The following is a 27,786-nucleotide window of genomic DNA, read 5'->3' as shown; positions in this document are numbered from 1 at the left end:
GATAATCTTAATACTTACAGGGCTTTTTGGCTGGGGGAGGGAGGGTGAGGCCGAGGTAGGATCCATTCTCAGCATCCAACCTTCGCTTATACTTCTGTCTCCCGCCTCTCACCCGGTCCAGACGTACGCCTGCATAACAGAAAATAGAAATCACATTTCAGTAAGCCAAAGCCAAGCAAAACAAGGTAAACATTTTGAGCGTTACACCTGTTGGTATGATAAAGTGCTGTAAATGACTGATTTATGCCTGCTCCAGTTTACCTTGATGAAAAAATTTCAAACTATAAACTCTACATAGAATAAAATAAACACAGCTTTTATTGATCTGTATACAGGAAAAACAGTTATAACAGTAGCATCAGAAATACAGGATCACACAAAAATGTCCAAACGTGTTAACATCAAATGAGAACATTTTGTTGCAAGCCCAGAAATGAGTTTTAAATTTCTGCCGTTAAGTTCCTTTGGATTAAAGTTTTTATAAAGGTAGAACATGTCGAGTGACTCAAGTTTTCTTATAGCACAGACATAATCAGCACTATCTCCACCCCACACATACTGCTGACTGAAAGAAGGCTTTTACATATTACCAAATTTACAAACCAGACAAATTCAACTGAAGATTTTCAGTTAAAAAACATTTTTTAAGTGAACTTTGTGAAAAAGTCAAGTGGGCGACTATAATTGCTTCCAATGCACAGAAATGACTGGGACATGAAAGAGGTCGGACCTGGAAAGGAAACAAACACAGAAGTCCTGTAAATGTGTCCATCTAAAGCGGACAAAAGTGGGAGATTTGAATACCTTATAAGTCAGTAAGTGTTTTAGTAACATTTTTATAACTACATAAGTGACCCAGCAATAATAATAACTGCTTTAATCTACGTATCAAAATAACAACAACAAAAAAACATTATCAAGATGGGATTAATTAATATGTTGATTTATCAGCATGAAGGAGATTTGAACTGAAGGGAATTCATTTATTGAAAACATCCAGATTTTTCAGTATTTGACTTACCAATCACCTTCAGAGATGATCAAGAAAAGGTTCTCCAATACTGACCACTGTCTGCTTTATTGGTGCTTAAATATTTACATGCAATATTACTATATATAGTCTAAAATTCTAAATACCAGATTGATTGAAGAGCCAGTTCTTCTGAGGTCTGAAGAAGACTTGTCCTTTGGAGGTTTCAGCATACACTTGTGACACGTCAAGGATTATCTCCAAAGCCGTCACAAAGGACAAAAGGCTCAATGCACCTTTCGTGCTGAATTTACAATCTCGCATTAAAACTTGTTTGAGCTCTGAGGGAGAGCAAACAGATTTTACATGGTCAAGCAGAATTGAGTCGTGTGAGATTTCCCAGCGTCGCACATAAATTCCTTTGATTCCCCTGGAAACAAAAGAATCCGATTAGGATGGTCTTTCAATTTCCTGACACCGACTATCCACTAACCTAATTACCCCGTATGCCCGAAGGGAGCTCATTCTTCCCAGCAAACACAGTGAGATCATTTTATGCCTGGCAGATTGAAGCTAAATCGAGAGCCCCTCTACTAACACAGCTTTCCATTTGTACGCCTTAAAGTAATCAATAAGGCTTGCAAATAGACTTCTTGTTCTTTGAATACATGTGGATGTGGTTTTAATTAGTCAGTTAGGCAGCCAGGAGCACGGTTTGCAGTAGACGGAGCTTTAGCTGCTGTTTTAAACATTTGCTTTCAGTTAGGGATGATTAACGACACACAATATTTAACATTATTTCCACAGTTCTTCGTCCCATTTTAGGTATAGATGGAGAATATAGATATTTCAAATCAAATTTCTTATGAACTCCACATATTTGCATGTGAAGGAAATGTTTATCTTTTCCATCTGTCCATGAACTGTCAAGTTTCTCCTTCTGAGGTCATGGAACTGTTACCTAGTTTATTTGGGCAGATTATATGTACATTAGGTCATAGACAGTCATAAAGGTATATAGACATCTTCTTCAATCAAGAAGATGTAAAACCTCAATATTTTTTAGACACATACAGGTTTTTTTTTTTTTGCTGTGCTCCCAGACAATTTTCTCTAGCCTGATCATCCCAGTAAAATTGTCTGGGGGTGCAATTATGTACATATGCCTTTTAACTAAATAAATCTCACCTTTTACAATGTGATATTTAGCAGGTATAAACTATCAATTTATGACACAGAGAGGTAGAATCCTGCTTAGTTTGAGTTGCGTCAACCACTTTAAACAAACACATGTGCACACGCATGCACACACACCCACCCACACTGGTTTCCCCCACTGCGAGCTGCAACAAACGACAAGTGACCAAGCAGCCAGGGTTTGAATTCCAGGATCCACAGGGTCATTTTGAACTGGAGCGTCCAACTGGCCCATAATTAATAGATGCTGACAAGAATTCAGAGCTTAGTGCCATCAATGTTCCAGTTTACAGCTCTGCTAAAAACTGCAGAGATGTGAGGCTGCAGGACACAGAGAAAGAAATGCAGAATAAAAAAGGTATGGACAATGCAGAAGAGTGTGGGGGGAGAGAACGAAACAGAGCAGGTTTCTGTTTTTAGCTGAACGTATCAACTTTCTGCAAGATCTTTATTTTTTTCACTCTCTCACTTTCTCCCCGTCTGGCTCTGCCTCTCAGCATCAGGTGTACATCTCCACCCTGATAAGGCTGCCTGTGTCTGATCCGCCTTGTATTGGGTTATCCCCTCCTACAATGTGATAAGGAGCAGTACTGGGAATCTAACTACAAGACAGCCAGAAGCAGACGGCTGGAGGGGGATTATTGTTAGCACCCCATTCTACACTTCACGACTGGTATTCAATACCAGTTTCATTGCTGCAGGACAATAAGTGTCCAGATTTTTTAAAATAACATTAAACATGTGTGTGTAGCCTCTGAATGATTAGACAGCGAAACAGCAAAAACAGTGGACATTATGTCCTTATTATAATTATTTTTACATCTGTGCAGAAAGATTAGGAGGTGTTTTTATATTTCAGCAGTTATTACGGTTTCCTGACCCACTTTCCCTTTCCCATTCACAATCTAAATTGACTTATACAAGCTGCAAGGAAGTCACAATGTAAGCATTTGTGGAGTTTTAGATGAGCTTCTCTGCCTTCACTTAATTCTTGATTTTAGTTTTACTAACATATTTAACTTTTTTGATTGTTTTTAGGTTATGAAAAGTTGCAAAATTACAACCTTAAATTGCTGTAATTATTGAATTTGTCCTTTGCGGGTGGCAGAGACAGTCATTGGGGGAGAGGTTGGGTACGTCCCAGACAGTTCACCAGTCCATCACAGGGCAACACACAGATGCAGGAAAAACAATAATGCACACAATAATGCACACACTCACACACGCACCTATGGGAAATTTATAATAATCAATTAGGAGCATCCACAGAGAAACCTCTGAGGTGAAAGAACCCAAATTAGATCATATTTTCATAACAATTACAATGATAAGAGAAAGTTGTTCTATTTTTTCCCAAGGTTATTAAACTGTAAAACCTCATGCCTGCACTGGTCATCTACGCACCTACTTCTGAAATTTATTCAGAAAAATTCTCCAACATTACATTAAAATTGAAAACGAATATATTCAAACCAGCGCCGACATTAATTTTGTTTTTATGCAAACAGGACTCTGTGGAGAACAGATCCTGTCACACACATGTGCATGTGGCCCATTTAGCGAAGAGTGTACGTGTCCACGCTGGTAAACCAACATGTGTGTGAATGAGTGTGTGGGTCTCACGCGACTATTTTCAGCTCCTCACCTGTCAGGAGCACTTCTTTCTGGAGAATGTGTCAGAAATGGCTGACTGGCTATCGCTGCCAAAGGGAGATTAGGAGCTCCCTATTTTAGCTGGGAAAAAAAAAAAAAATCAGACGGATGCACCGCAACACCCCCGCCCTCTCCTCCTCCTGAACACACACACGCACCCCCAGCTAAGCACACAGGCCTTGCCCTTTCAGCACAACTGCTGAAGGGTGGGTATGCCGGCCTGGGAAGAGTTACAGTACAAGCATTGGATGGACTGTGTTTGATTGCTGGGTGGGCTGAAGAACTGCGGTGGAATTTAATGGGACGGTTGGCGCCCCCACCTGCTCCAGTCCCTTACAGGCCAGAGTTGTTCTCCCACAACTGTGAACACTGACATCATGTTCAATACTTCCACCAGAACCACAAATCCGCCTGAAATTGACAACATGTGAGAAGCTGGGTTGATTCGGGACCCTGGGTGTGCTGAGTTTGATGTGACGACACGGACTGTTGTGTGGGCAACAGAGGAGCAGAAAGCAAGGCAGGGTGCCGTCAGGAAGCGTGTAACTCGGGGTCTGGTTCCGTGTCGCCTGTCAGGAGTGATATACATTTGACATGTGTGTAAATGAATGCATGTTTGGAGTGTGAGAGGGTTGTAAAGAGGTCAGCGCTTCACTAAATCCGCCCCCCCCTCTCATCAGAAGAACACGTGTTAGCATCCGTGTCTGATCTATCACCTGCCAGACAGTGAGGACAGGCCAGCGGAGAGTCTCTGGGTGGCCGCTGACTCTCAGCTGGGTTATACCAGAGACCCTGATAGCCTAAAAGCAAAAACGGGGCTCAAAATGTGTGAAAATCAGACTAGCAGAGGGTCAAAAGGGTTATTCAGTCCTAAAACCTTGAATAATAAAAGGAAATACTAAGCCTGTAAAGACAGTCTTTGGGTATATCTTTATTTTGATGATGTAACCTTAGTGTATAGATTGGTTTCCGATCTAAGCCCATTGATTGGGAAGGGACCTGACAGTCTGTGATATTGGATATGGCTTCACTAATCTTTTGTGTATGTGGCTGGAGGAAAATAAGGCTGTAACATTACTCCGGTAGCCACGTTCAGTCAGGAAAAGACGGCTGATCCCTATCTGTGGTCGGAGCGAGAGCGAGACAGCGGTGTGGGTTGCCAAAATAGTCTGGCAGCTTGTGTTCATCCACCACATTACAGCAGTGTCAGAAAATCTCTACAAAAACACCCAACTATGACTAAAACATCTGGCTCTAATTTCAAAAGAGCAGCGGCTTAAGTGTCGTTTATTCACGCTACTAAAGATTTTCATTCACACCAGAAATTCAGCAGGGCTGCAGCCTTGTTTTCTTCTGTTTCAACATGTTAATGTGTTAACATTATCGGATGACGGCGAAAGACACAACTCGATGTTGCCACAGCAGGAAAAAAAAAGAAAAAATAATTTCTACAATCTGCAGAAATTATAATGAAAGTAAAATCACACAAATTCAAAACAGCAATGTAATACCAGTGAGCTATGACTTCACCTTTACGCTACACAGTAACACTAAAGAGTATTAACGCTTCTATTAGCAGCGTGCGGCGACTCCTGGCGCTGTGTACTGACACCATACCTTCTGCAAGCTGTAATTACGTTAAGGTTTTTCCACTGAACTTGTGACCTTTTTGTCAGCCGCAGCTCCTAAAAAGGCACCTGCAGATACCACTCAGCCAGCAGGGATTTTATGACAGTCTCTAATTAGAAGTTTAAGGGGAATAATACATGGTGAAAATTGTGGCATGTTTAACATATTCAGCTTGCTTTGGTAACTCTGGAGGAGCTGCTCACAATCAACAGTCTACTGACAGGCCGACTCTACAAATCCAGCCTTCAAAGAAGACACAGGTGAAAGAAAGAAACAAAATATTATACTTAAAGTTTACTCAAACAAATAAAGCAAACTTATGAAAGAAGAGACAAAAATGTTACTCTTTTTTCTACATTCTAAAAATAATGTGCAGAAAAACTAATATTGCACATACCTCTGATCACACAGTCCTCACACAATTGTGTGGCAGTACGTTTGTATGTTTCAGGGACAGGGAAGCTTTTCTGAGTTTATTACTGGAACTAAACACAAAGCGATCCTGGAAGAAAACAATGAAACTGAGGAGGAAGCAGGACTGGAACTCTAAACATGCAGCCCGAGATGAACATGTTTATTTTAAAACATATTCATGTATCAGAATGGCTCAATTTAAAATCTTGATCTAACTCCAATGCGAAATCTGATTCAACAGATTTTCACAGATGCTCCTATCAAACCTAGTTGAATTTCAACTATTTTTACAAAAACAAATGAGAAAAAGTTTTGGTTTTTAGGTGTAAAAAGCAACAAAAGACCTTTATGCTTAATGTCTGGAATGAATGAATGAATGAATGAATGAATGAATTAATTAATTAATATAATCTATTTATTAATATACATTATCAATCCCAAAGGGATTAAAAAGTTCTATGGGGGAGGGAGTCCTACAAAATATGAACTTAGTTGGTTAAATAAAAATGCATGCCACACTTTTCAGATTTTTATTTGTAAGAAATATTTTAAACAGTCTATAATTTTCTTTCACTTCCAAATGAAAAGAAGTTTAGATACTCCTTTTATAAATCAGTCCAGACTGATTTATGACTGAACAATATTTACCAACTCACTTATTATTAACCAGCAAACAGTGTTAAAACTTAGTCCACTGGTTTGTGGCGGGTGTCAAAATGAAGAGGGCTGTTTTCTTTTTCAACCTGCTACTTAATGCTGAAGCGCCCAAGCAGCTGGTGCTTTATGATGAAGGTTGGCAGGGGGCAAATGATCAAGAAATATTGGACACTTTTAAAACAACTGACCACATTGAGCCCAATAGGGACCTTCATGTTTGACGCTGCTGCATTGTGACTACTAAGAAGAACCAAGAAGTGGCAATTAATTGAAAACCAAACTTCTCTTTCTTAAAGACCATCGGAGTCCAACATCCAACAGCTCTCTCAAGTCTGGAAGGAGTCAAAACCATAGTAAAATTAAAGTCTATTTTTTATCTTAATAAACACATGAAAATCTGAAAAGTGTGGCATCTACCAGCTCTACAAGTCTATTACATTCACCTCCTTCACGAGTCGCCGAGTGAATAGAGCATGCCTGTGTTTAAAATAATCTCATAATAAAAGCAGCTGCTCTGAAGACATCATGAAGTCCAGCATTCATCTGAAAAGCTGCCAGGAACTGCATGCTAACTGTGGAAGAGAAGCAAAGTTCATCAACCCAGGTGGGAGAATCTGTTGACAGGACTCTAATGCTTGTTCACTCTACAAATCTAGGAGAGAGTTGACGCTTACATCCACTACAAAAATGATCCTAAAATTACAAAGCTACAATGAAATGGTTTCGACTAAAGCATATTAATATCATGTCTAAAATTTGCTGTTAAAAAAATCACTAACTCAGATATAATGAGCTGAGCAAATGTGTAGAAATGTGCAAGGTTGTCAATATAATTGCACAAAATTTTGACCTTTAACTGGTACTTTATTTTAGTTGCTTCAATAAATCCTCTTTAAAATACACTGAAGTTTGTGAACACCTGTTACTTGTTATGAACACTTTGCACAATGCCGCTCTCAGAGCCATGCTACAGTGCTCAGGATTTTTTTCTCAGACTTTAATATAGTGTGTTCAAGTATAAAAAAATATGGCCTGATGGTGAAAACCTCAACGATAAAACTCAGGTCAAAATGCAGTTTAAAGCTGGAGCACAATGAATGTTACAGATACAACAGCAAAGATGCCTTCATGGAGATTAATCAAGAATCAGACATGCTTACAGTCTTGCTTTATACTGGCCTCAAACATGAGACATGCCGTCTGTGCAAAACTGAGAGAGTGAGGGTATAATTTTAGGAAATATGGAGTTGTTAGTGAGGCTTTATATCCAATTCTTACAATGATATTTTTTTATTTTTATTAATCATGTATTATTTAATTTATTGTGACAATAATTAAACTGAATTGAAAAGTTAGCCATGTTTTTAACATTGTTGTATAAATCTGTTTACTTGCATTATATTTAAAAGGATGTATTAGTTTATGTTATTCTATAAAAAGAGAGCACAAACAATATTATGTATTTCTATTTCACATAGAATAATATTCTATTTTCATGCTGAAATTTAACATAACTATTCTGAAATGTAAAAGGAAATGCTAAAAACTTTTATATTTAAATTCCACTATATAAAAACATATATTTTTTAGCCTTAATGCATAAATACTTATGTAGCTGAGTTTTTTTTTCAGGTTAACACAGAAATAAAAAAAAAGAAAGGAAGAAAAGGAAATCTATCAGCTAGATTTTCCTCCAGTAGTCCCAGAGGTCCCTCACCGGAGGAAAAACAACACGTGCAGGAAGTGAGGCGGCATGTTCGGAAAGCATTTAGCGGATCAATACGGCAGAAGCAGGAGAGGGGAAGCAAAGCAGACTCAGACGGAGCGGGAGAGGGAGAGACACCCAGAGCCCAGGGGAGAGGAGAACTCCCCGGGGGAACGCTCTGTGCGCTTTTCAAGAGTACTGTTACACATTTCACTCAGGCTTGGTAAGAACATCCAACTCAGCAGCATTTCCAAACTGTCTGTGTTAAGCACACAGAGGCTCATCGGTGTGGGGAGAGGTAAGTAAGTAAGTGGTGGGGGATCTCCACACTGTCTTCTATAGGCCGAAAAATCTGTGAATGAAAGAGTTGTCTTTCATCTGTTCTGTTTGTTCCGCGCGGCCAAGCTAAATTTATTTGTGATCTTAAGAAGACTGAAATCAATATGCCATCTTGCAGAATTACTTTTTTTTTTCAATTATTTTCTGCAAAATAGTCAATAAAACTGGATGGAGAGTATATCTGAACATGTCAAAGATTATTGATGGATTTTTGATCAGGCCTTGACATGGGGCATCTGAACTCATGACAATGCAGCAATCAAAGCAACCCAATTGCAGTCCTCTTGGAAGTTTCCTAGTCTTTCCCAGCCTCTGAGAGGTTTTCTTCCAGGATTGCTCTGCACTTACCACTGCCCGTCTCCACATGTGTTGAGCTCTTTGGTCTTTGTTCATTCCCTTATGTTCTCTAACAAACCTCTGAGGCCTTCATTGAACAGCTGAGAGTAAATTTCATACAAATTGGATTAAAGGTAATTGTTTGTACTCAAATTGATTTAGAATTATTTGAGTAAGGGGGACTGACAACTTTTACAAATCATACTTGACATGTTTTTATTTATATATAAAAAAATTAGGCATCGGTTTTTTCCCACTTCACAATTATACACTTTTTTGTGGATAATTACTAGAATTTTTTCATATAAAAATATAGTAAAATAAATCAATTGTTATGATATCACAAATTTTGAAAGACTAAGGGATTCTGACACCTTTTGCAAAGCACTTTTTTTTAAACATCAAAAGGAAACTTACATTTCAACCAGAAGCAAAAAAGTAAATAACATTATCATGATGTTGCTGAAAGGATTGTTTGCACCAGTAAAAAGCAGATGTTGAAATAGTTTTCCTATAGTTTGTAGTAGTTTTTGTCTACAGAGTATTCAATGATTAAATTAGAAAAACAAAATCACACCAGTGAAGAGAATATGGTTAAAAAGTGAGTGATCAGACTCACCTTCCTTCAACATGCCGACTTTAAGACATTTCATGAAACGGCAGGCCTGGCAGGACTTTCGTCTCCTCTTGGTAATCTCACACTCATTGGTTGCCGGACAGCTGTACTCGATGTTTCCTGTTGAAGAAAAGGTAGATTAGTTCACACATACCTTAGAAATTCAAAAAACAACATGCTTTAAAACACTGTATAGAATATATATCTAATATAAAAGAAAACAACATGCTCAAACTGACCCCATGTGGCATTTTTGTAGAAGAAGAGGGTTTTGGAGGCATTTGCTTACAAACCAGTTCCACTTCAACATGATCCAAAAACACAATTAGCTTCTAATATGCGGAAGTTCTTTTCTAAAATATTTCCCCCTTATATAGAGAATGAATAGACCAAGCAGCTGGACTATCTAAGGCTCCTGTATCATATAACAAGGCTAAATCTATTATTCAAGTCTGTTTTGATGGGTCTTGGCTCACTATGAATATATCTTCTATGCAATTTAATCAGTCTGATCCAAAACAGTCATTATTGAATTTGCTCCAGTCAATTTTTCTTTTCTTTTTTTTTTTTTTTCTTTTTCCTGAATTAATAAGCACCTAAAAGCTGAAAAAAACTCCCTAGATTCCTATGACTCCAGAGTCTAGGACTCTGGAGTCATGGAGATGTATCAATGCTACCTAAATACAGCAAACCAGGTGTTGTGGGTTGCAGATCTGCCAGAACCACATACAACCACCTCTACAGCCCCTTGCTCTAAAAAACACACACAACCCCCCGTCGGTCAAGGAGAAGGTGCCAACATTTGTCAGAATCCTTGGCATAGATGGTGCCGGCAGGGTCACGAGCACAGCTAGGGGTCCAGGGAACCATGCCAGGATGTTGGCAGGGACTGCTGCTGGATTTAGGCTAGGTGAAGTCTAATAAACCGAGAGGCTTTAGCAAAATTGGGAAAATCCTCTTCACTCCAGCACTCATGTGAACAAACACATGCTGTTGAGTGTCTATATAGTGGCATCTATTCTCTGTATCTCTTTGAAAACTCATTCGGAAACATATTTCTAGAGTTGCTTTAATCAGATGTGAAAGTTGAAAGTGGATTTTTGCAGCATTGTATATCAGACATGAACCACAAAACATCAGGATTCAGATCAGTCAACAAACAACGTAAACTGCCCAGGTAATGTAGTTTCCAGGACAGCGTGAGCAACCATCTAAACAGCTTAAATATGCCACTGGAGACTCAGAATAAATGGTCAGTCTATCACAAACGCACAATTGACATTCCCTAAAGCAACTTTAAAAACATCCCAGATACACTTATCTATAGTGGTAAAATAGTTCGACAGTTTTGCAGGGGAAGGGTAAAGATGTCGATGCCATCATAAGATCACAACAGAGACACAATCTTTTCAGGACAAAAACTAGGAGCTGCACAAGCCTACTGACAATCATTGTTAGTTCTAGATTAATGCAAGGTAATAAAGATTTGATAAGTTCTAAAAAGGTTTTGTTTAAATTAATTTAAAACTTGATAATTATGAGTCGCTTCACTATACCATCACTCTAAATGTGATCTTTGACAACCGATTCTTCTGAACTATGGAAGCATTTCACCAGATAACGAATATTTGTATTTAGAACAAGTTAATGGTAGGAAAAGGATACAAAAAGCAGATTTCAATCAATGGCTTTTTAATGCATGTTTTTCCCATTGTGTTGGGCAATGTGTTTTATAAGGGAATTTATTTTATCACAAGTGGAACAAAAAAGTCTTCAGCACAAATAATCCCAGACTTTTGTTTAAAAATGACTGCTACTCATTGATATAGCTAAAAAAAAGCACTTTCTCCAACATTACTTAGACTGCTTTCTGCTGCAGGTAAGATACTGGATGGTAATAGATGCTCCACAGAACCCCACTTAAAAAAAAAAATTGATCTCTAATATTTAAATTTTGTGTGTAAACTAATTTCTTTTATGACAAAGACATTTTCTCATATGTTAGTGATTTTTTGAAAAAAACATTAAATTAAAGAGTAGTCTTGTTTTGTTACCATCATCATTTAAAACACATAATTTCTCAAAATGAGAGCATGTCTATCAGCAAATTTTACTTTAATGAGTTAAGCTAAGATAAAGCAAATAGAGAAAACTCTCTTCTAATATTTTTTCCTCATAGTATTAAAATAACCTTGTTTGCGCATGTATCAGTGTGTTTGTGTGTGGTGAAGGTAGGTTGTTGGACTGAAATTGCCTGTTTCTAAAAGCTCACTGCCGGCATACCCTCTTAGTTAATCAGGTCTTGTGTCCACCTTTATTTCTCAAAGGACATTTCAACCACTCTAATATCCTTCCTTAACCTCTCTTATTTTCCCCCTAAATGTTGATATATTATTATGCCATGCTATTATCCACGCGGCCATCTCCACTCAAGCTGGACCTCTCCTTGTTCTCCTCCTTTACTGGGGCCGGGACCCCCCTCCCTGATTACCATTCCATTAAAGTAGCTTCTCCTTTCTGTGAATGACCACGTCCCCACCGTCCCTTGTCCCTTTGCGTTTATTTAGAGGACTCTTCGATGCAGACCCTCCACTGTCTCCCATCTCTGTTATTGCCACTGCAACACGTGCTTGAGCTTCTAATTGACCCCCATCTCCTTTTCCCCTTGCTTATGGGCAACTACGGGGGGGAGGTCCGAGGACAAAGAAGAGACGTGCACCTCTGTTCTCCTTTCTTGACTTTTCTTCCAATGAAATGCTTGGCTCTTAATTACAGTCACCCAACACTGATTGTTATTGACTGAAACTCCCGTGGCTCAGGACGAATGACGGACAGATTAAGCTCGGTACTAGCCTGTCCTCCACGAAGGAGAGCAAGCACACGGAAAAGGGAGAGAAAGGACAGTAGGAAGACGGCCCTTGCTATACTGACGGTTAGACATGTTCCACCTAAATTATGAATAGTGGTTTATATATTTAAAATGATTGGAAGTGAATGTTGAATTAAAATTGTAAAAGGTGAGGGATTCCTTATCTAGTCTACATCTAGAATTTCTCGAGGTTCGGTGCATACACAAATTAGTCTCTTAACCTAAACTAAGGTTTAACAAACGTGCACAGTTGAAAATGCATGTGACCTGAATGTCAGTTTTTCTCTTCATAACAAGACTCCTTCTTATGAAGAGGTGTCTTCTAAAATTATTTTAAAGCTTTGTTCAACTTTCAAAATAATTTTAGTTCTGTCAGCCTGTCTTAACTGTCAGCCTGTCTTAACTGTCTTTAAAACACAGCATAAACTCAATAAAACTTGAATGCACTGAGCCCCATTGAAAACCGCATTCTTATTCTGAATTCTTCCTGAGTTAACACATTGCTATTTCTATATAAATATTAACTTTTTTTTTTTTGCATTATTTTAATTTTGAAAGCCCTGAATCTCTTTCGTGAATTTGACCATTTTTTCATCTTTTGCAAAAAAATAAAAACATTTTGCTTGGAATTTCAGAGACATGTTGTCAGTAGTCCATAGAATAAAAGAACAAAGTTCATTTCACTCAAACATATAACCCATAAAAAATAAAATCAGAGAAGATGGGAAACAGATTTCTTCCTGTTAAAGAAAAGTTTTCCTTTCCACTTTCACAACATGCAACAAGATTACTGCTGCAACAAATTATCCACTCTCGCTACGTTGCTACTGCAAGAGATTGAAAACTTTTTTACCAACTTCACGTCGTTGCTTTATAACTAATGTAAGATGATTTTTTTTTATTTTTTAGAACATTTCATTTTAAAAGGAGAACATTTAATTTATAGCGGGGGAGAATGTAAGATGATTTATTTTTTCTTTTCAATTAATGAGGTCACATACAGCTATTTTCTAAAGTTGATCTATAGCTAAGGAATTGTGCTGTGCATTTAGAGGTGCCGTTTCCTTCTTCTTCTGTGCTTTTTTTTTGGCGGGCCTGAGACGGGTTCTGTTTGGTTAACATGATGGTTGAATAAACGTGTGGACAGCTACACTATTCCCTATCAGTGTTCTGCTCTTTTTCCACTCATGACTTCCTGTTTTATGTTAACAGATTTACCCCACATCGTAGTGTCATACGAAGATCTATCGGGAATGTATGTAATTAAATATGATAAATAAGACATCTCTATATAAATTGGATTGCATTTGAAAAATACCTGGAGACAACATCTGTTGTGTATATCTTTCCTGTTTTCAAGGTTTGTCCAGTTGATTATGCTTTGCTTGGTCTTTCTATGTGTTCCTGCTTAGTGAGGGCTCAATAGGAGAAAAATATTTTTCACTCTAAAGCTGCAACTCACAGGAGTCTGTAAAATTACAAAGAGACTGTAAAAATACCTTGTATCGTCCTTTTGAAAAAGGCTTTGCAGGCCTCACAAGAGGCGACGCCGTAGTGGTACCCTGAGGCAATGTCGCCACACACCAGGCAAAGCCTCTTGGGAATGGCATTGAGCATGTACTCGCACTTAATTGGCGAGTCGTCCGCCATGCTGCCGGAGCACTCTTCATAACGGCGTAAGCACGCACTGCCGCCACCGAGCATGCCCGGGTTGAACATTGGAGGTGAGTCTAAGATGTGGGAGCGCCCGCCACTGCCGTTAATGTAGCCGCTACTGGCGTCTGAGTTGCCGCTGGGACTGTGATGGCTGCCGGTGTCTACGAGTGAGGAAGACGGACTGGAGGGCTCAGTTTTGACGTAAGAACCACAGCTGGAGGGTAGATGTCGGTCGTCAGTGGGCATTCTGGTCAGCAACCTGGAGAAACACATAGAGCGTGACACTTGTATGGGTACAAAAAACATACTTGCAATTGGATTTATCAGGGAATTTTCTGAATTGCATCAAAAATGAAATAATCTTAGATTAAAACAACTTTTTAAGCTTATGTGCAAATACTAATGTGATCTTTTCTGAAGAGATATACGATGTGTATCACTAAACTGCAGTAGAAAAAAACATCCCTCCCTGGCTATCAACCATCATCGGTCCATCATTCTGTGAGAAATTCATCAGCTGGTTCATCTGAGTTTGATAGATTACGTTACACAACCATTAATGTGCTGGAATGCCAAGCAGAAAACCGACAGAGCCCATTCCTCTCAGGCAAAATAGAAACTAACGACCCCATGTCAACAGATGCTCCATACATCTTGAAAACAATGCCTACAACTGGCCGTCTGCCAGGAGCAAATGAATGAATGAATGAACGAATGAATGAAAGCTTAGAAGGCTGTTAATGGACAGAGAGAGGTGTTACACTCAGCATTTGGGGGATTGTGGGTAATAGATGACCAAATCGATAGTCCTGGTTATTTTGCCAGCGGATGGTGCCAGATTACTGCTGCCTCTGTTGGAAGCACTGACCTGGGAAAACATTTTTGTTTTTCATCTTATTCAGAGTTCCTGAAAGTCTTGATTTAAAATGTTAAATTATGTATTTAAGCTTTAAAAGTCTTTAAATTTGTCCAGATGTTTCAAATTATGTCCTCAATTAAGTCCTAAATTTATTTGACTGCTCATTTATGGCTTTATAGATTTCTTAAATTTTTGCAGGCAATTATAGTCCGTTGTTATTCTACTTGTCTGTTATTGTTTTGACAAAACAGGACATAAAACAACTCTTTGGGAATTGTAAATATTGTCCTTCACACTATTTTCTCTGTGAAAGAAAATGTATCATTCTAGTTTATTTAGGAACTTAAAACTCAAAAAATTTGAGCTATTAAATCCACTATCAGCTTTTTCTCCAAAGGAAAATATAGAATAAACAAGGCTTGGCTTAAAAACAAAGATTTCAGTAGTTGAATAAGACCTGACATCAATACCATATTGAGTTAACCACTCCAGAGCCAAAATCACCAGCTTGAGATGAAAAAGTTATATTTTATGTGTGTTTTAACCTATTTAGTAAGGTAAGGGGGCGTGTTTGCTGCAGGAACCTTTATGAGGAAACCTTTTACCCACGTCATTTCCTCTGCAGGAACCATAATACCTACATGATTCCCCAGAATCCCCCTCACAGGAAGGGAGACTTACCCTGAGTTAAAGGTGAAGGTTTGTGGAGGAAGGATGCTAAACATTTCATACAAGTGAAATGTTCTCAACATTTTGTTTCCATTCTCCCAGTTTAGTTTAGTTTTTTTTTTTTTTAACCATTCAACAAAAATGATTAATATTTCTCCGCAAACACACGTTTTTCAATGGCATTACATCCAAATGCATTTATAAATACATTTGACATAATAGAAAGATTAATTAAATCAATTAAATGCAGACTTCCTCTTTCTGTGAGTCGGTACACACTCTGGTCAAAGCTCTATCAAACTAGTTATATTAGAACATTTTATAGCATTTACGTTCCAAGACTAAAACACTAACAGCACATGCTCATGAGTTATGAAATGATTGTAAGCAGAAGCGGACATGCTGCAGTTTCTGCAGTTCTGCTTATTACGGCTAATGCTCCTTTGGAACATGTAACACAGGTTTTGAGCCATAAAAATCAATGGATTGTTTTAAACTGCAACTGACTGAAACAAAAACAAATCTGTGAACCAACCCACTTTGCTGTGACTGGATGTTTCTACGATGCATCTCCTGTCATTGGTTATTCGTTATTGCAACTCTGAATTTGAGAGTGTGTATGCGTGGACTGATGTACTTCTATTTTGTTGTAATTTGCATAAAACAACAGATGCATTGTTTTGTCATGTGACATTGTTTTATGTGCTATTGTTGATTGAACATACTTAACTGATTAACCTTGGAATTAAAAGCAATTTTAATTCTTGCGCTCGCATGTAGATCACTGCTTCAGGTCACCTCAAAGGTGAATAAACATGAACTTAATTTCTGCATTAGCAAAATTAATTTTTAATTCGTTACAATTAATTTTTTATTTTTTTTAATAAGGTAAGAAGAAACTTTGGAAGATCTGCTTAACTACTTGTAGTTCAACTGCTAAAATAATTTTGTTGACTGGAACTTCTTTGTTTTTGCTGCACAAACTCTGGAGTCTGTGCAGTTTATTTAAGCTGCTGTAGTTATACTTCTTATCAAAATTTTGAATGTTTTCTTATTGTATTTAACATTTAAACTGGAACTGACCTGCAGCAATCTAACGTTAATGCTGTTTTGCTATTTTCTTTTTTTCAATCACATTATGAACTCAGTTATTTTATAAAACCTCAAAGAGATGAAAATGAATCTTGTAAAAATAATAAACATAACTATGAATAAAACTTAAAGTTTGTATAAATAAAGAAATTTAAAATAAATTTTAATTTGAAGTGACAAAGTCTGTCAGTGTATGTGTACAGAATATTCGATAAAAAAATCAGGCCTGAGCGGGAGCTTGACTCTGTCCAAGTTTTTATTGCCACATTAAAAATGACAGCTGCACAGTGTACCAAATCACAGTGATCACTTCAATATAGTTGAGTCCCAGAATTGTGATGGCAAAATGTTTCCTGGATGCAATACCTAACAGATTGTTATAGGGTTTTGAATTATATTGTATATTTGGACATTTGAGTGAACTTCCCATGTCCTTGATCTTAACACCTGACAAAGATTTTAGTGACAAGACTGATGAAAACCTGGCCCAGTCATACAGGAGCCCCACCAATGCAAAGAAGTTTTAGGGACCTCTAAATTTTACTTTATGATTGTGAATTTTCCAAACATTAGATTTTGTAATGTAATTTTAGCAACATTTTGAGTCCTTCTTTAAAGAGTAATGCACTTTAGAAATGTTGCTGTTTCTAAAAAGCGGCTTGGAAAGGACCGTTACGTAAATAATTTTGGCCATTTTAATGTGGACAAGTCTTAAACATCTTGAAGCATCAGTAGAGGGACCAAACAGATTCTAATCTACGCCATGCTCCCACATCCTGGTTAAATCAAGGACTCATCGCCACCAATATCAGAATTGCAACATTCAGCAGTTGCATATTTAACTATATCCTTACAAAAACGTATTTGGCTAAGGCAAGATATATTGTTTTGATTACTTTTTCCTTTTTTTTTTGAATGCTCTTGAGGGTTGCCCCTTGCTTTAAATCTGGTGCTAATGGTGAGGGATGTCCTTTTCCTCTTTGCATTAAGTCACTAAGTCTTCAGGCTCTGACAGCATAGAACTTCTCTTAAGTGCTAACACACAGAGGATGGAAAGAGGGATGAAGGTAGCCTCCCTCCCCTTAAGCCCAGATCGGATCTATCGATTCCTCCACTTCCTTCCTGTTCAAGATGAGGCATGAGAAAATAAACCCCCCCTCTTATGGATCCCAGACGTTCCTTATGCATTTTTAATTAGTCAGGACTGTTAACATAGTGCGAGATGGAGCGATACAACATTACGTCTTCAACGTGAGGCCATTGTGGTTTATAAAAGATTCACAGCACTCGTGTTGAATCTTGTTGAAAATCAGCATGTGCTTACAGTCAGTTTGGAGGGCAGATTTTTTCCCGTCAGAGGGAGGTGCAGAAAGCGGCGTGGTAACAGTTAATACATCATCACAGCCAGATATGGGGGGGAATCCCTATGGAATAGTACATTGTGGCATTGGTAAAAAGTAGTTCATTCCACACTTAGCACACAGCAACGCTGGGGAGATGTTTTTTGTTACATTTAATGGAAATTTCTAATGGGTCCTTTCAGATCTGTCCAAATGAAATAATGGCACGAACCACCGATTCGCACAGACAGAAATAGGTACGTAGTTTCATAATTTGGTTTTCTTCCTCTTATTATAAAGAGACATGGAGATCTTAAAGTGTAGCCTGACCCTCCTCGATGTGTCCCTTGGCAAAACACACACACACACACACACAATCTCAAACGCATTGCACCTAATATCTAATAGGTTAGTGTGTGCTCCGCTGCACAGAAAAATGGTACAAACAGAGCAGACAAGCAGGACTCATCAGAGAGACGTGAAGGTCACCTGCCTTCTCTGTTCTGCTGCTGTGAGACGGTCCCACTGTGGACGCAGCAGACACGGGTTTCCGTCTGTCCATCACACGGCAAGAATGAGACTTCACTACTTACGGAAAACCACCGAGCCGTCCAGACAGCTTAAAGTTAGCGACACGAGTCAGCTGTGATTTCTTTTCCAGCCCAAAACTGCCTCAGCGAAGCACTTTACAAAAACTCTAATGATTGCGTATGTCTATTAGAAACCAATCTAATTCTGCAACTTTCGATAATACATTTACATCCAGAACCAAAACACATATGTTCGAAAGAATCATCGGCATGTGTTTATTGAAGGTATCCTGATCTTACATTTCCTCTCCAAGGAAATACATGAGTGTTAAACTTGGAGTTAAGCTTGTTGCAAGCAATGCAGCGTAAATCTCTGTGCAGAACATACAGACAAACATGGAAGCTCACAGAAGCAAGGAGCCATGCATGAAATTAGTTCATTAATCTTTCCATGATAGGCCGTCCTTGTTTGGGGCAAACTCTATCAGCTTTAAACTGAATAGCCTGAACCACAAAACACATAGATTACGCCGTTAGTCCACGGTATCAGTGTGTCCGGGAAATGAATGGTCACGCGTGGCGAAAGGTGGGAAGGGTGGCTGTGCATGTTGTCTGGGGAGTTAAGCAGGAACAACACGCACAGGGGTGATGCGGGTATTCGCATCATAAATCAAAGTCATCAAAAAAAATATAGGCGCTCACACATAAAAGTAAAAAGGTCATGAATGGGAGAAAAACGATTGTCTTGTCTTTTATCACACAATCTAAGTCTCCTTTAACAGAGGAAAAATGCATAATAGAATAAAACCCAATTTTATTTGTAATACAAATTACATAGATATGAGCTTGAACTATTACAGAATAAAGCATGTAGCTGAAGTGAAAGGATCAAATTTATAGTTGTTATTGAATTATATCCATAAGAAGTCAAGATCAGTCAGAAAAATGGAATCAGAATTACAATTTAGCTCAAAGAATTCACATCCTTTGCAGTTTTAGATTTACAATTATGTTCATCAAATCAAGAAGTTTCTCTCTGAAGGAAATGAGATACACATTTCTGTAAATATAATAAAACAATGTAAAAGATATATAAAAAAGACAGTTAAACATATTTTAATGAGCCATCAAAGCCTTTTTTGTAATTGCTGACCTGCTTATTGCATGTTTTGACCAGACATACATTTTCGTGTATTGTTGAATTTTTTGCTTCCTCCACAGATTCAAAACTGAACTCTGGCTGGCCAAACAAAAAGGTTAACATTATTTTCAGCTAGAAAAAACATGTTGGTAAATAAACTATAAACTTTCAACCTAAATCTCCCAGAGGTAGGAGTTTTTTTGGGGTTTAACCACACACCTAATAATTGAAATACTGAACGTACTGCTAAAAAGAAATGCTTTAAGTCCTTTTGAGATATTTGAGTGAAAGGACTGTAAGGTGAGATGTGTTTCCATATTTGAACTTGTGAGTCAGAGTTTGCATCAAATCAGAGCCAGTGAAGGAAGTGACAAAACGGTCTGATATTTTTGTGTTTTCACTCTCATCAGGATTCTTGCTGCAGAGTTTTAGATGTGTTTCACAATGAGTGTGTTGCAGTAGTCAGGAGGCAAAGCTGTGGATGGATGTGGTTTCCTAAACTTAGATTATACACGCTACATTTAATTGTGTTTAGATTTAAGATTACTACAAAAAGTAAGTGTAACTTTATTAGATTTCTAAAAATTTTAGCATATTTTTCAGAATTTTTCATTTTGTTTAATACATGAGCTCTTTGGGTTTATGGTTTTCATACTTTGAGCTGTTAAGAAGTTATCTGAAGTTTTTTTTTTTCATCTTAAACCCTGTACTATTTATTTAAAGTGACTGTGTTAAGTTAAAGCTGTCACATTATTTAAGCTCTGCTCCTCAGTGTCTACTTTATGATTTCAGAGGGAAAATATTTGCTTGCTACGTTTGTATTTGACGTAAGTCTTTTTTTCCAGCACAACTTTACGGCAAGAAAATTTTTCCTTTCGGGACAATGAAGGTGCTGAATCTCTCATTCTGACATTTTTGGGAAGCTGAAATTGTTTTATGGAAAACAAACTAGCATAAAAGAAAAAATGTTTTTGCACTTTTTTACAAAACAAAAGGCAAATATTTATTTATATGGAAAATACATCCATGGATCTTTGTAGTGTGTATATAAGGTGCAGCATTGTATTTTCACCTGGAAGTGCATGGAGAATTGGTACATTTGAAGGTTTTACTTATAATTTTTCTGTTCACTAATTAAGTATTTGCACTTCTATTTGTTGGAAAATTTCTGAATATGTCCATGAAGTCTTCATATAGCAGAAGAAAGACTACAAAATTATTTAAAGCACATTTATTTGTACCAAATTTTACAAGAACTACTTTTCTTACTTTTTCACTCTGATTTTTTTTCTAATTAACTATAAAATTCTTACTGTCTTCTTTACCGGACAGCATTGGAAACCTCATATAATCTATAATGAAACTTATTTGAGACATTTACTTTGAAATTCAATAATATGAAAGTGTTAAAGATCCGTAAAGTGAAGGGATAATGTTTGCATCAGTCTAGCATAAATAGATACATATATGTATCCTGTTGTTGTTCTTCCATTAAAAACCCCTCAGGGCAAACGGTTTTTTTTTTCTGTCGCTCTACAAACAATCAAACACAGCACACACTCTGAGCAAGAAAAGCATAAAAGAGCAAATGTGTTTTATTAGAAACATTAGGGACTGAAATCAGACAAAGACCATATTTTTCTGCTAATAGAGTATTTCAGTCTTCTTTTCCTAAGGGCTAATATAAATGACAGAGGGAAGAGTTTAAAATTCAACAAAAAATAAGATAATTACAAAATGACTCCTAAATTATGGATCAATTTAATCTGAACTTCATGTGAATTTTGTTGAAGTCCAAATGTTGTAAAGTGCATGTTTGATGCATTTACGGTGTAAAAATAGTGGTTTTCATGCAGGCAATGAGTAGGAATTTCATTTTCACAATTTGACCTCGAGATGAAAGGAAAAGTGATGTCAGACTAATTAATTACAAATGCTATTGAAATTTAAATTTTAGTTAAATTGATCCAGATAAATGCTTAAAAACACCAATATACCCCTTTAATTTACTTCAAAATGTCTTAAAACATTAGTCACCTGCGGAGTGTCTTTCCATACATTTCTTAAACTATATACAACCTGGGAATTAGATTTTTTTGTTTTGTTTGGACTTGTAACTTAGCTGTGAAAAATTTGTTTGAGGCACAATTGACACTTTTTATCCCTTGGTTTTGCCATGTGCACCTTCACGCCCCCAGAGCTATACTGCCCTGGGTGGAAACCTGAGACAACATGTTGCTGCACGGACTGACTTGCTAGAATAAAAAAATAAAATAAAAGTGGACCTATAAGTTTTGGTATAATTCTCTCAATTTCAAAGTTATTATTTTCCTTCTAAGTTCCTAAGTCCCAGAGGTAGGTTTATACCGCATTAGAGTACTTTGTTTAATTTTCTGCATCCCCAACGCAAACATTCACATGCACGAACACATAGTACACAGAACTTCCAGCATATGGCCTCCTCAATGTCACAGCCACGAGGAGAGATTGCATAGATTTCCCACATGGATGATGTCTCCTTACCTGGAGTATCAACACCCCCATCTACATACACATCCAACCACCTCGAGGAAATTGCTCTCTCTGCAAAGTCAAACACACCCCTAACTGCCTTTTAAAAAGAGACAGAAGACGGAGGTTGCAGGGGTGGAAGTGGTGGTGGAGGGAGAGGGAGAATAAACGACCAGAGACTTAAGCCGTCATTGGGAATCAGAGGAGGACTCATGTGGGACAGTTACAATATTGATTTCATAAATAAACAGAGATGGCCATCGATCCTAATGTTATTTTGCATTTCAATTACTGCCCAGAAACATAACCTTCAAACGTCTGCTTCTCCACAGTAATAACATCCACTGATAATCACAGCTGAGTCTTGTTCGGCACAAATTGGCTTTTCTCTCACCCCTCCTTCCCCTCCAGCTTTCCTTTTTTCCCTTCTTCTTGTTCTTCTTCTTCTTGTTCTTCTTCAATGTGTAAATGACACAACTGTGCATTTGCCTAATGGTATTAGGGCATGGACTGAATTTCAAGCGTGACTCGAGCTCATACAGTAAGCGCTCCGGACAATTGACACAATGCAAATGAAGGTGGTGAAGAGGAATTAAGTTCACAATGTGAGACCTCGCAAATCTATGAGGCCCATTACATTAAACATCTCGCCTGAGTTGCGCTTCATGATTAGACAAACTGCTTCATCTCTTCTCTGTGCTTGTGTGCTAATTTCATTTGATCAATAAAACAAACTCCTTCTAAGAAGTCCTCTATGAGCATTTTGTTCAGATTTGCACTGAGGAGTCACTGCAAAAAAAAAAAAAAAGCATAAAAGAAGTGGCGGCATCCATCTACATCCTCATGAATTCAGAGTCCTTGACAAGCTGCCTAAAGGATATATCTATATCAAGGGGGGTCATGACACGTAATGAAGTTATTTCGCCTCTCATACCATCACTGTGAACCAATAGAGCTGGGCTGTAGTCGCATGTTGAACCATTGATAAACAAGCTGGGCGTAAAGAAAATACAACGGCAAGATTAAAAGTTTTTTTTTATTGTATTAATTTAAATTCTGGCCATTTCTTTTTTGAATTCATGAAAATTAAACGTCGACTGATGGCAGCAGGAAGCGTTCGGATCATTTTTGTCCACACACAGTAAGCGCAGTATAGTCACTGTGTCCTCCATCCTAATTAGTTTTACTTTGAAATTAACTTTAATTTCCTTTTTTTCATGGTAAACCTACATTTTCAGTAGTTGTTGAAGTTGTTGTAAGATTTATTAAAAATGTGGAGGTATAATTTGGCTTTGGTTATTCTTTTTGCATTTCTTTCAAAGTTATTATTTTCTATGTCAAAAGAGAGACTTCACCGTGTTTCTGCATTAGGGCTCAAAAGCTTTGAGCAAAAGCATTTGGTTATAGAGAAACCTGAACCATTCTCTGTGGAGATTAATCACATTCAAAGACGCTGCATCGTATAGCTTCCTCTTTACAGTTACTTTTAATTGAAGAAAAAATAACAGAAAAAATACTTCCTGTGTACCTCTCTTCATTTTTGCCTAATTTTAAGTCCAAGCATATTCACACAGGAAAATGTTTTAATTTTACTGACGTGTTTGTTCTGACTTAAAGTAATAGTCAGAGTAGCTCAGTCAAAGTCCTGACCTGATTCTGAGAAAAAAAAAAATCTGTTGAGGGAACTAAAGATTAGGGTGATGGTTAAGAGGCCATCTGACTTTAGAAACTTGAAGATAAATCACCAAAGTCTCAATAGAAGCTTGCAAAAAGGTGGCCAGTGCTTATTAGAATAGTTTGATTGCCAAAAGATCTCGTCAGAATGCCTGTATAATTTCCTATCAGAAACAGACTCCTTGGTTGAATGAAATTGATTTTACCCTTTAAACTGCCAGTAGTATGAATATTTTTGAGCTTAACTTCTCAGGTAACAATAAAGCAAAGCCGCTAAATTGTTACACAGTTTCCTGAGGTTAAAATGCAGACCTGTTGTTTAGCTTGTTTAGCATTGGTGCTAGGGATTTTTAAATGATGAATTTATGATTTTATATATATTTAATTATTGCAGAGAAAAAAGTACTTATGAAATAGTAAAAGACGCTCTAATATCCATAATTATTTCCTGTGATCATTTGCCATGAATTGTACCAATAAGACTAATTTCTCCATCCTTCAAATTGGCAACACAGTGAATTCACTGTTTTTCCTCATAGCAACATGCGTCAATAGGAAATATTTGGCTGTAGTTTTTCTCATGTATTATTCCTAAAACTTATCAGAAAAACACAAAGTCACATGTCCTGCTAAATGGGCAAGTAGAATGTAATAAGGTTGACTGAAATCCACTGTCTTCGTTTTCTTCAATTGCATTAAAAGTTCACATGAATTGAAATGTTTTCTATTCATTCTACTTTCAGCGGAGGAACAAACAACATTATAAATGCTCGTCTTAACAGACACTGTCAGGTGTCTCCACAGCCAAATTTAGATCAGGTTGGAGCGCAATGCTTTGGTCTATTATGTATTTGCATGCACATATTCATGTGTGTAATTGTGATTGTGTAAAAATGTTTGAACGCTTCAACATTCCAGTTTGTGAAGAGAAACTGAGGTGAGACAGGTGGACCAAAAATAAATAATGTGAGAAAAGAGAGCGATACAAACCGGAAGGACTGCTCTTCAGTCGAAATTAAGCTTACAAATGTTTGTTCATTTTAAACAATTGAAAGTTAAAGGTTTCATATGAAATAAGCAGAAGTGCTCAGCACTAAAGGAACATATTGATTTTGGACTGAAACGTCAAGGGACGTTCAGTTACTCCAATGAAGCTCTGATTCACTTTTAATTTCCTGTTCCCCTTTTTCTGCAAAATATTTAATTTTTATCAATTAAAAAAACAAAAAAAATACAAGAAGTTAATATAAGTTCAGTTAAGGAGCAGTGGAGGAACATGCTTGTTTAATTAATAGATCCTACAGTAACCATCAGAGCTCTTACCTCCGGCTACCAGGCAGGTCGTCTTACCAAAAGTTCTCGGCTGGAATTGATGGCACTCTTCAGAGCCAAACCGATCCCAGCACAGCTCTGTGTGTGTTGCCGGTCGTGCAGACTTTTTGTTTGCAAACAGTCGAGCAGCTACACCACATTTAATCCCGGTGGTGAAAAATGTGGGACAACGTAAATGTCATGCCAAAAGTTTAATTTGCTGCTTTAGAAAAGCATAACAACAATACATGTTGTGGAAGTGAGTAATGCCATACACAAACACACACACGCACACACTCAAAAATAGAACAATGTCAGAGCATATTATGAAGTTTGTATGGTGTTTTTTTGCATTTATATATTTTTTTCACTTGGAACACATGCGCAGCAATTCATGTGAACTGACATTTTGTTAAAATGATTCAAATAAATCACAAAATAAAACTATAAAAGTCTAAAAAACATTGAGCATATTGTACGTGCAAAAGTTTCTCTTCCCTTTATTGGGTAAACTACACCCTATATGACTTTGCTGACTGAATTAAGTCCAACAGCAAACCAGAAAATATATGCTTTCTAATGCTGTCAACAGTTTATTGTTTTACATATTTACAAATTTTCAATACTTAAAAGCATTTTTAAGTCCTAGAATGTCCTAGAATGAAAACTCACGGGTGTGTTTAGATGTACACTGATCATACTTTACTGCACAGCAAATCAGCAAAAGCACCAAATATTAAACTTTTTAAAAATTAATCTAAAGAATTGCTCTAAAACAAGCAGCTCTTTGTGAATAAAACACTTGGGTCATTTTTATTTGTCATGCTCCAGCTTGGTATGATTAGAGCAATAGAAACAACTGCCAGTCAAGTTTAGAGCCAAAACATATCAATTTTATTTATTTATTTATTTTCTGAGAAAGCTTGTTTCTGAGTGTAAAGGAAAATTGTCTAAAATACTTAAGACAGTTTCAAATTTAAAACATGCTGTCTGATCTGGTCAGTTTTAAAGTGAAGGCAGAACTGAGCAACAATTTTAATCTTACATTATCTCTCTTTTTTTTCTGAAGGTTATTTAATCCAGGATGTTCTATCGAACCTAAACAACACAAAACCGTCAATCCTGTTTTTTTTTTTTTATCGGTGCAGCAAATAAAAAAAATAAAAAAAAGAAAATGTACTGCAGAAACTTTTCTAGTTTTTCCAAACTTAGCTTTTACTGTCTGTGCAGCCACAATGTGTTCTACCAGTCTACATGTTTACAATGTAACTACCAGACTACGCTGTTATTACAAGATTTCAATAAATGCTCTGATATGTTGCATCCTAAAGCCAAGCTGGACCGTTCTGGTGCAGCCGTGCATCCTGTACTCCCTGCAGGCTTTGCTGCTGCAGCTGAAATTTCACCAGATGTCCCATGCAGAGACGTTCTCCTCTGTCGAATGCTTACTTTAGGCACCAAGTTTCTTTTTTTTCTTCCTGATTTGTAAGTGACAGTTTTGATGTTTACTTTGTTGAAAAGTACTGACACAAAGAACAAAGGACAGAAAGATAAGTAAAGAGGAACACTCACTGGTTGTGGTAGCAGAGGGGATCTGGGATGCACAGTTCAGAAACATCCATCAGTCCACATTAAGCATTCCAGGTGTTGGCGTAAAAAACAAAAACAAAAAACAAAACAATGAATGAAGAACAACAGGACAAACAGCTGGAGAAAAGCTGGAAGAGGAGATCAGCTCCTCATATTGTCACAAATTAGGGTTTCGCCTTGCTCCTTTCTCCAACTCTCTTAAAGTAGCAAATAAAAAGGAAATAAACCTTCTTCCTTGGGTCACAAAACTCCAGTCTGAGCAAGTGCTGAACATTCAAGATTGCTGACGAGGAGGAAAAAAGTGAAGAAAAACGGGAAAAAGCAAATGCAAAGAAAGGAGAGGGAACAGGGAATCAAGGAGGAGAGACGGATTGAGAGACAGAGAGAATAAAAAGATGAAGAGACAGATGGATGGAGAGCGGCAGCAGCAGAGAGAGAAGAAAGCGTGCTCTCTGGATGAGTAAAGTGAGTGAAGCGACTGGGTCTCCATTGAAGACGATTGGGCTCTTTAAGACGAGGAAGGAGTGGTTGGGGTGCGCAGAGCTGAAGATTATTGGTTGGTTTGGGGAAGGATGTCCTGGAAGCAGCCAATGGGAGTGAACGATTATAGGACTGAGATGGGCTGGTGGGCAACCAGTCTGTGTCCATTCACAAGGGAGCAAAACACAGGCAGACTCCCTTAAAATAGATAGATAGATAGATAGATAGATAGATAGATAGATAGATAGATAGATAGATAGATAGATAGATAGATAGATAGATAGATAGATAGATAGATAGATAGATAGATAGATAGATAGATAGATAGATAGATAGATAGATAGATAGATAGATAGATAGATAGATAGATAGATAGATAGATTTCAGTGTTTACACATTGCAGGGATAAGCATGTTCACTGAGGCTGACTTACAGGTCTGTTTACTCGGCTTTCGAGGGCTCAGAGTCAGCTTATAGAGTTAAACTGTTCCCTTTAGTCTTTTATCCTCTCCACCACAGGTCTGGCTTTTCCACCGCCTGCCCTCGTT

The 27,786-nt window shown here is 37.5% G+C and overlaps 1 protein-coding gene across 1 annotated transcript in view; it reads right to left on the bottom strand.

Moving 5' to 3' along the window:
* The window catches only part of esrrgb (estrogen-related receptor gamma b), a 45,124-nt gene extending 17,902 nt beyond the window's left edge, over positions 1-27,222 (bottom strand). The window contains exons 1-4 of the mRNA XM_055020129.1: positions 26,741-27,222; positions 13,885-14,300; positions 9,520-9,636; positions 19-129 (exon numbers count right to left, since the gene is read on the bottom strand). Coding sequence (XP_054876104.1) covers positions 19-129; positions 9,520-9,636; positions 13,885-14,300; positions 26,741-26,790 — 694 coding nt within the window. The 5' untranslated portion in view covers positions 26,791-27,222. The remainder of the gene's footprint in view (positions 1-18; positions 130-9,519; positions 9,637-13,884; positions 14,301-26,740) is intronic.
* Positions 27,223-27,786: the final 564 nt, after the last annotated feature.

This window comes from Poeciliopsis prolifica, unplaced genomic scaffold (assembly GCF_027474105.1).
Source record: "Poeciliopsis prolifica strain line A6 unplaced genomic scaffold, Auburn_PproV2 SCAFFOLD065, whole genome shotgun sequence".
In the NCBI taxonomy this organism is placed as follows: Eukaryota; Metazoa; Chordata; class Actinopteri; order Cyprinodontiformes; family Poeciliidae; genus Poeciliopsis; species Poeciliopsis prolifica.
This window is presented reverse-complemented; position numbering and strand designations above follow the sequence as displayed.